The 9,561-nt window shown below is 51.2% G+C and overlaps 1 protein-coding gene across 2 annotated transcripts; it reads right to left on the reverse strand.

Moving 5' to 3' along the window:
* Positions 1-1,906: 1,906 nt before the first annotated feature.
* On the reverse strand, positions 1,907-8,318 carry SPRY2 (sprouty RTK signaling antagonist 2). Of its 2 annotated transcripts, none has more exons than XM_009939717.2 (2): positions 7,512-8,318; positions 1,907-3,698 (listed from the first exon to the last, which is right to left on the reverse strand). In XM_009939717.2, the coding sequence occupies exon 2, from the start codon at positions 3,645-3,647 to the stop codon at positions 2,703-2,705; it is 945 nt and encodes a 314-aa protein (XP_009938019.1). In that variant the 5' UTR covers positions 3,648-3,698; positions 7,512-8,318; the 3' UTR covers positions 1,907-2,702. The 2 variants fall into 2 exon arrangements, with proteins under 2 accessions (XP_009938019.1, XP_075279652.1); XM_075423537.1 differs by lacking the exon at positions 7,512-8,318 and adding an exon at positions 5,491-5,559.
* Between the last annotated feature and the right edge of the window lie 1,243 nt (positions 8,319-9,561).

Consider the following 9,561-nt stretch of genomic DNA (forward strand, 5'->3'; position numbering starts at 1 on the left):
AGAACCAAGTGGAAGGTGGCAACCAGTGTTTAACGTTAAGACCGGCTTCAAATTTCATTATCAACACGAAGATGGTTTCCCATTTCCCTTAGAAACCCATCTAGGTAGTCAAGGCATTCATCACAGTGCAAAGCAAAACAAACCCACAATTTTAGCACTGGACTTCATCTAGCAGGACTTATGAGTTGCACCCTCCTTGGCTGCTGCACTGCTCAGCCATACTGTTTCACCAGTTTTCCAGTTTCACCTTCAGCTTTCCTTAGAGGTATCTTCCTTGACTGAAACATACATCACTGAAAAGACAGGGCTCACCTTCAGTACTGTCGAGTTCATCAACAGAATGAAAAGAATGGATTTACTGCCTAATGAAATAAGCAGGGGCTTGGGTTTCCAAAATATAGCCTAAAGGTAAAAGATTGCCCCCAAAAATGGGACTATTTGATTATTCCCACATTTGTTTTCAAGACTAACCCAGGACAGTTTAGGCATAAGCACCTAACCTAATTCAAGAACTACATTCAGTGAATGGAAACACATGATGGTTACCAACCCCTCCAAGAACAGAATTTCTTAAAAAAAAACCCCCAAAACTCTGTTTATCAGCAGCCAAGTACAATCTTACATATACGCCCCAACACTCAGTCACAACATAGCGATGCGCTTTAAATACGGACAAATTACTCATGTAACATAAGTCACCTTCTCCCTGGCAAATTCCACTCTGAAAGCTAAATATATACTGCCTGTCTTTGTACGCCAAGGCATCCAGCCAGCTGGTGCAGAGAGGAAAGCAAACCAGCTTACGTTTTGCACCAGAGAGGTAAGGAAAAAAAAAGACAGAGAACAAGGGAGATACAAATCAGCTATTTTTGTTTTGCAAACTAGTCAGAACTTGCACTTCTTAATGTTGCATGAGGATTGACAACTAATACACGCGAACAGACAGGGTGAGATTTTTGAGCACTACAGACCCACTTAAAATCGCCCAAATACCATATCGCGGATTAAAATTAATGGGCAAAAAGATGTAACATTTACTCAATGCTCTGGTTTTCAACTTTTAGAGAGTTCTTAATTTATTAGTTATAGCTTGTTTTTGTTGGAGAGGGTTCAGAAAAGGCTGCGAGATTTTTCTAAGCGTCAGCTTAAGAAATAGTTGTAAGCATTTTTAAATGCCAGCTTAAGAAATGTATAAATAAAATTCAACATTCAGACCTCTAAACTTGGAGAGACATGCTCAGAACAGGAAATGATAGTTTGTTAATAAAGAAAGGTAAATCATTCTCTAGGCTTCCGGTGGGAAACTTGGCAGCGAAAGGATTTTGACCTCAGTGGAAGGTAACTGCCACAAACGACAAATCAAGCAACTTTCTTCCTACAAGTGAGGCAAATGTTTGACATAAGGCTGGACTGCATTCAGATCTATCATTCCCTGTGGCATATTCTTCTACTTTTAACAAATAATCCTGCAAGCTCTTGGCACTGACCATATTAATGTTCTCTTTTTGTTTTCCCCCCCTCTCTCCGAGTAAAGCTGCACAAGCCTAACATTTTTTGTGAATGATTACTTATTTCCTATTTGAAGCACAAAAGCTCATCACTTATAGAGTAGGTCAAGCTTTCACTGCCTATTAGTCCTAGTCTGGAATGAATTAATGCGTTTTCCTATGTTCATTTTCCTTTTCTGTTGTAGGAACAGCATACAGGACATTTGTGCAAAGGAAGCAAAAACCCTGCATTATTTTCAGGTGAGGTAGTAAACAATAACAAAAAATTACACTTAAAAATTCTATTTTCCTTTCCATGTTAGACTCACTGACTATGCCACTGCCAAGTTTGCGATTAGAAGTACCAGTTTTCTCAACGTAGAACAATAAATGGGGGGAAAAAATGACAAGTAGCCCAGTTTAATTTCAAACGTTAATATATTTTCTATTTTATAGTGAACATATGCATCGTTCACCCCTTATTTGCAGCAACTATGACATCCTCATAAAAAGGGGTGACATTTGTAAGATGCCTCTTAAAATAAATATTTCTTTTTATAAAATAATAAAACTTCAAATAAATATTCTTTACACTAAACAATATGTTGAAAAAATTAGAAAATAAAGGCTGAATTTTACTGTAACTGTACAATATACATGAAGTCCAAAGGGAAATCAGAGGCTTGTAATATAAGGTTTCCGTAAGACAAAATACAATCTAAAAACATACTGATTGATTCACATTCTTCTGAATGTACAACATATTAGTATAATATTTTGTGACTGTGCCATGTCTTATGACACCACTTATTTTTCACAGTTGAAAATATTATTGTATATACAAAAATATAGCACATTATCTCTGGCAGAAAACAATGAAAAAAAGGAGTCATTTGCTAATTTACAAATTTTGCAAGTACTATTCACAAACAACAGAGTTGCCTAGGAGTGTCTGTGTTGCTTTAGCTTATGCAATATGTGGGTCACAATGTACAGCATCCCATTTTTTTTGTTTTCTTTCTCCTGTATCCCACTAGCTGGATTCTAACAAGCGTATCAGTTAAGATGGCACACACAGAGAAAAAAGCACGTCACTGCAAACAGCATGGTATATCCCCAACCCTTCTACTACAGTGCCAAGACCATAGCTGCTTAGTTGGTTGCATATGTACGTTAAGATAATCCTCGCCACTCTAGTATTTCTGATTAGTGATGCTATGTTGGCTTTTCAAAGTTCCTGGGGGGGACGCTGGGAACTTTGCAGCAAACGGTGTTGGAGTGTTTACAGCGGCACCCAGGCCGATTTACCCGGTCGTAACAGCCCTGGCACAACTTAAGGCAACCCTTGGCTGGCAGGTAACACCACAAGCAAGGCAGAAAGAGGGACACCACACCCATGGCGGACCACCTGCTGCAGCAATGCGACTGGCTGCAGGAGCAGGGGTTGTCAGCACAGTTGTCCTCGTCGTCGTTAGAGCAGTGGTAGAAGAGGCCCTTCACGCAACAAACGCAAGTCCCGTAGTCGACCACGTTCTGGGCTGAGCAAAGACACTGCTTGTCACAGATCCAGCACGACGGGAGGGTCCTCGGGTAAGTGCACTCCTTACACTTACACTTCCCACAGTCCTCACACCGGTAGCTGTGCGCTCCCAAGTCGTCTCTGCTCAGCGGCTTCAGCTCGCTTGACTTGAGCTCAGACTTGGGCTGCATTCGGACTATCCCGTCAGCAACTGGCCCCGAAGACGATGACCCTAGAAGTCTCTGTTCAGAGGAATTACTGCTCGTACTCGTCCTTGTACTGCTCCGAGAACCTGTGCTGACCGTGCTGATGGATCGGGACAGGGGCGCCCGAGGAGAGGCGTGCGCTTGCGTGTGCTGAATCCGGCTAAAATGACGATGCTCGGGCAAGCCATGGGGCCTTTCGTTTTTGGGCTGGGTTGCTAGCCGAGGAGCGGACTTGAGCCCTGGCCGTGGAGCCACCGTAGGTCCCTCCGTGTACTCATTCGTGTTTCGGATGGCTCTGATCTGGTCCAGCGACAAGACATGAACCTGCTGCGTCAGCGCATCCCGCAGGTCGGGCTCCCCGTGGGGTCTCCCACTGTCACGCCGAGCCTGTAGCAAGGCCTGCGACCCGCTGCCGTGCTGAGCTCTCGTCTCCATCAGTGCCCGGAAGCGTGCTCACCCCGGCAGGCTTAGAACACATCTGAAATCCTGGAGCAACAAAGAGAGGATTCACTATTGCAACATATCTCATGCTCTCCTCCAGCAGCTTTTCAAGCCTGCAGGAGCCCACAGCACTGCACACCACCGAGTAATGCATCAGCCATTAAAAAAAGGAGCCACGTCTGGGGCGGAGTGCGGGCGCCGTTCAGCTGAATGCACTTCCCTTGGCCTGTCCTGCCTCCTCCTGCGCAGAGCTTAAAGGGATTCTGTTCTAGGTCCATGCATCTTAACTCGTGGCTCTAGAAAGTCTAGACATTGCGCCTGCTAACTAAGGCTTCCCTTCCCGGGCCACCTTCTGGTTAGACCATGGCCTTTGAAGGGATTACGTTTCAGCCACTTAAAGTGACTCTTCTTTCTACATCAGGCAACTGCAAAACTTGCATTTAAAAAAAAACCCCCAAAACCTGCAAGTATTTAGCAAGTGTAATGTGACCTGCTGATGACAGACATATAATTCTCCAATTTTGTTTAAAACTGGATAATATTTTGGTAGGCTAGTCTCTCTACACATTAAACTTTACATGATGTAAATAGGAAATTTTAGTTTAATACCAACGGTCCCAAGAAAAACACTAAATAGCAATAAAATGTTTGAGGTTAGACATTAAATGAGTTAGTGCTACCAAAAACTTCAACAGCACAAGTAAAAATATCTCTCTCCAGTATTTTAGTGTGTGTCATACTTGTGTACGCCACTGCGATTGTTGTTTTAAGGCTCAATACTACAAAAGCAATGCTACCACAGTTCTATTTTTTTTAAAACGTGTAAAAAATTCCATAGACTACGTTTCAAATTGTAAATATTACCAAGAGTGGCTTGTGGGACAGAGGCATGCATGACATAATCAGACAATGCCAGCATCTAAGAAGTCTACTTGATTGCGAATACTACTTTAAAGGATCGTTAACTACAAAGTGGAAACGCAGACTTCAGAACTTAAATGGAAACTGTGTAAAAGACCCAGAAGATGAGAACTTGTAAATAACTAACTTCCACACTCAGATATGCAAGTTTGAAGTACTGCCCTCTAAATTCGTTAATATTTGTTTTGCCTTTATCGTATCTTAAATTGGTTCCAAAATCCAATTACTGCACAAAAATCCAGAACAATATTTCACAATTAAAACCCAAGCAGGAACCAAGCTTCTTACAAGGACCACACAATGTCTTCAATTATACCTAGAAAGAGCACCATAGTGTTACTCTGTACACATCAGTTACCAACAATAATACTATACCGCAGTATAATAAAATATAGCCAAACAGTTTAACAATGAGTATCTCAAGACACTGTCTTTATTCTAACAGCACTGGAAAACGTTTAACCTTTTAACTCCTGGCTCCCTCCACTCCAGTGCTTTTTCTTTAAAAAAAAAAGAAATCTAACTTTTAAGACTGACCACTTCTTTCACATATTGCCAAACCCTGGTTTTAGACACAGAGTGTATGTCACGGGGTGTGTGTCCCCCTCCAAAAAAAAAAAAAAAGTCTGGCAAACTTATCTTCAATTATTGCTTATGTTTTCTTCAAATTAAAACCTTTGCCACATAAAAAGTTTTAACCAACAGCCTAAGTAGACATTTCCTCATCCGAAACTGTCCGGAGATTAAAAAAAAAAAAAAAAGAATAGAAAATAAATAAAATACTTTCCCCGTCCTTGAGTGGAACCAGGAGCCCTGCCTGCCCTCCGCGTCCAGAGCTCGGCCAGCCGCGAATCACCCCAAGCCGACGCCCCCTCCCCAGGAACGACAGCCCCCTCCGAGTAAGCGCAGAGCTGACCTCGACCCGCGGGCGCTGGACACGACACCGGCCCCAGACGCCGAGGTGGGAGCTGGAGGAGAAGCCCCCGGCCCCTTCCCCTTCTCCCGAGGCTCCGGCGCGGAGGGGCCGCGCAGCAGGTGGGCAGCGGCCACCCCCCCCCCCCCCCCGCAGACAACCGGGAGACATCCCCCGGGCCGGGGGGCGGGAGGGGGCTGCCGCGGCCGCCTTATCGGGGAAGTCAAACCCACGTTTCCTTTTAACTCTTCCTCCTCCCCCCCCCCCCCCCCCCCCCCCGGGAGACGCTGGCGGACCCTTCCCCTCCCCGGGCGAGGCCAGGCGCCCGGCAGACTGCTCGGAGACAAGACCTCCGGGACAGCCGGGCGAGAGGCAGATTACCCCCTCCCGCCTCGCCGCGAGCACCCATTCGGCTCCACAAAGCTGCGAAAGCACCTCTCCTTTTACGCATATTCTGCAAATTGCCCGAACTTCAGCCCGCTCCCCGCCCCCCGAAAGGACCCAGAAAGGCATTTTCAGCGGGACACCGGTCCGAGCCGGGCAGACCGCCCCCCCCCTTGATAGATCCGCTACCAGGGCGAGATGCACACCTCCAGCGCATTTATTTGCCAACACCCACCCGCCTGGAGACTCTCCGGGGAGGCACGTCTCCCCCTCCCCTGACCCAGCACTTCTCCCCCCCACCAAGGGCAGAGAAGGCAGCGTTCGCCTTTTTGCGTGTGTGTGCGTGTGTGCGATAACGCGGTTGCCCCGCTCCCGGCAGCCAAAGTCCGCTCCCGCGGAGCCGCAGCGCCGCGACTGCGAGCCCCCTCCCTGCTGGGACTGGCGAGGGGGCCGGGTTTCGCGTTCGGCACGGTGGGGGAAGTTTAAAAGGCGAGGGGCTTCTCGGCGTGCTGCGGAGAAACCCTGTGTCCCGCCGGCCGGGGGAAGGCGAGCCCGAGGGGGGAGAAGCCCCTCTGCCCGTGAATTTCTGTGCTGTGTCCGGAGCCTGTGCGAGGCACCCCCACCCCCACCCACCTCCTCTGTTTTCAAAGTGCTTTGAAACCCCCATTAAGGGCCGAGTGTGTGATCAGACTATGGATTAGGGCAAAAGGGGACTTCACCATCGGGGTGGGGCAACCTGACACACAAATAACTTGCTGAAAGCACCACCAGCTTTTCTTTTTTTCGGAGGGGGGTGTGTGTTACAAAGTAAACTCACCAAAGAAAAAAAAAAACAAGTAAAAGCAAAATTTCAAGGTTTCCTTCCCCTGCACACATGCCCTCTGCGTGGAAGAACCTGGGGAAGAAGAAGTTTGCTCGTCCTACGGGGTCGAACTCATTTCATCACGCGAGCAGCGTGCGTGCGCGCACACGTACGTATTTACCCCAGACCCGCGCTCACTTCCGAACGGCACGGATCTCCCGGCGCCACCGCAGACGGGCGTAAATCACGCACGGAAAGGCGGGTTTGCTCGCTCTCCCCCGAGACGGGGGGGGCGACACGGACACAAACAGACCCTGCGCTCGGCAGCCCTGCAGCGCCCTCCCTTCGCCCCCCCCGGGGGGGCTTGTCGGAAACCCACGCGTGCCCGGCGAGGCGGGAGCACGCAGGACCTCCCGCGCCCGGCTCCCCGCTGCAGGCAAGACACACCGAAGTCTGTGTGTCGTCCCCCCCTCCCCGCTGGCAGCCCCCACTGCCTGCTCCACCTCGCAGGCCCCCCTCCCCCCCCGCAGCCATGCGCCCCCCTCTCCCCCGCGGCACCCCAGCCGGGCGCAAACGGGGCGCAAATTCGGCGCAACCCCAGCGGAGCTTTGCCTTCCCCCCCCCCCCCCCCCCCCGAGAGAAACCGCTCCGAAATCCCACCTCCGGCTCCTCTCTGGGAAAGGAAGGAGAGGGGAAGGGGGGAGAGGGAGAACCTGTACGAATGGAAAAGGGATCGGCCTCAAACACTTCCACGAGTTTTCTCGGAGCAGCCCGGGGGGGGCGGGGGGGGGGGGTGTTACTGAAAAGCTTGTTTTGCAAAGAAGGAAAAGGCTCTCACCGTGATCGCGGCGCTGCACCAAACCCCTCTCTCTCTTGTATTTTCTTCTTCCTGCGGTTTGCAAATAAATCCAGCCCTAAAGCAAAAAAAAAATTTCTTCTCCAAACTCTGCTTTAGTCCAACTTGCAAATTAGAGCACGCATGGATCGCCGTGTAAAAAAGTCCAGAGCGAAGTTAGGTCCCTCTCCCCAGATCGGTTATAAGTACGTGTACGCGCGTATGTGCTATAATAACAAACCACCTCTCGGGATCGGGGTGGGTTTTCTTTGCTCCTGAAAAGAAACCACTCGGTCCCTCACACACACGCTTTCCTTTTCCTCCTCAATGAACAGAAGGCCGAATCGCCAACACCAAGTCACTTTTTGTTGTTGTTGTCGCTGCTGCCGCAAAGGATCGAGAGGAAGGGGAAAGCCAGAGAAAACAAAAAAACGAAGCGGATCTAAAACAAAATCCCAAAGCCTCCTTCCACTGAGCTCCTCCAAAAAAAAAAAAAAAAAGAAAAAAAAAAAAAAAGGGCAGCTTGTGCAACGTAGCCGTTCTGCTGAGCAGCCGCTCGCCGCGGGCTCCGCTCCCCGCTCTCTCCCTCTGCCAGCGTGCGTGTGCTGCAGGCAGCTCCGCGGTTTGCGATCGCGGGGGGGGGCGTGGGGGGGCGGGGGTGGGAGGGTGGGGGGGGTGTTTTGGGAGCGCAGCGGATTTGTGGTGGTGGTTGTTGTTGTGTGTTTGGAGGAGGTGGAGGAGGAGGAGGAGGAAGATTTGAGATCTGAGCTGTAGGGGCTCGGCGTTTTTCTGCTCGCTCGCTCCCTCCCTCTCTCTCTCTCTCTCTCTTTTTCTTTCCGGAGGAGGTAGGGTGATCTCTCTGCAAAAGCAGCAGTAAATGGCGTCATGTGGATCTGAGGAGGAACAGAGCAGTTGTTGTCCCAGAGGATATATCGCATCCGGTCCCAGCTCATTGGCTCCGCGGGGCCACATTCACCGGCGCTCCCGGCGCCCTCCCAGCGCTCCCAGCTGCGGGAGCCTCGGCACCTCCTCCTCCTCCTCCTCCTCCTCCTCCTCCTCCTCCTCCTCCTCCTCCGCGCCAGCCCGGCCCCGGGGCCCCGGCCCGTTCGCGGGCTGGGCGGGGGCGGCGGGGAGCCCCGCTCCGAGCAGCCCCGCTCCAGGCCCCCCCCCGCTCCCCCCCGCCCGCCGCCGCCTGTTTTCCCGGGCGGCTCCTCCGTGCGCGGCCGCACGGCGCCCGGGGGTTGCTTTTGTGCTGGTTTTGTGTTTGTTCGCAGCCGGGGGGAGCTCGCTTCTCCCCGCCGCTGCGGGATGGCGGGAGACCCCTTGCCAGCTGCTTGCTCCTTCCCCCCCTCCCCCCCCCTTGTTTTTTTAACCGCGTGGAATAAAATTTTGCACTTTATGTTGCCCCCCCCCCCCCCCCCCCCCCCGTTTCAGCAGCCGGCCCCCGCCGGCGCGGGCAGAAGGGAGGGTGATTAGTGGGGGCATTGTCCCGCGGATTAACGCGATTAGGCCGGGGGTGGAGGGGGGGACACGGGGGGGGGGGGGCGCTGAGAGCGCGCCGCGGTGCTTTCCGCACCTCGAGCGGCTGCGGGGTCTGCGGACCCCCCCCCCCCCCCGCTGTATGGAGTTTTTGGTTTTTTTTTTTTTTACGGAGGAAAAAAATAGAAAAGAAAAATAAATAAACTTTTTTTTTAATTAATTGCCATTCGTGTGGGGGACACGGTCCTGCGAGCAGCTCCGAAACGTGACTGCCTGCCTTCCGGGCGTTCCCCCGGCGCGGCCGCAGCTCCGTCCCCCCCGTTTTGTACGAGCGGGAGTCCCGTTGGGTCCGCGCATCTCGCTCCTGCGCCCGTCTCTGAGTGCGCAACGCAGTGCGTCCGCGGAGGCGCGCACCGAGCGCGGACGGGCCCGCACCACCTGCGGCACCGCTGAAAATACATGCGGTGCGGGAGGCGGCAGTGCGTCGCGTTATTTACACGAACGATCCTCTGTGCAAAAAAAAAAACCCAAACCCCACCGGCCCTTTTTTACTGCTTGCGGCAATTTTGCGGGC

This window comes from Opisthocomus hoazin, chromosome 1 (assembly GCF_030867145.1).
Source record: "Opisthocomus hoazin isolate bOpiHoa1 chromosome 1, bOpiHoa1.hap1, whole genome shotgun sequence".
Taxonomy (NCBI): Eukaryota; Metazoa; Chordata; class Aves; order Opisthocomiformes; family Opisthocomidae; genus Opisthocomus; species Opisthocomus hoazin.

Coding starts and splice junctions, on each gene's coding strand:
- SPRY2 (XM_009939717.2), bottom strand. CDS start 3,647: ATGGAGACGAGAGCTCAGCACGGCAGCGGGTCGCAGGCCTTGCTACAG.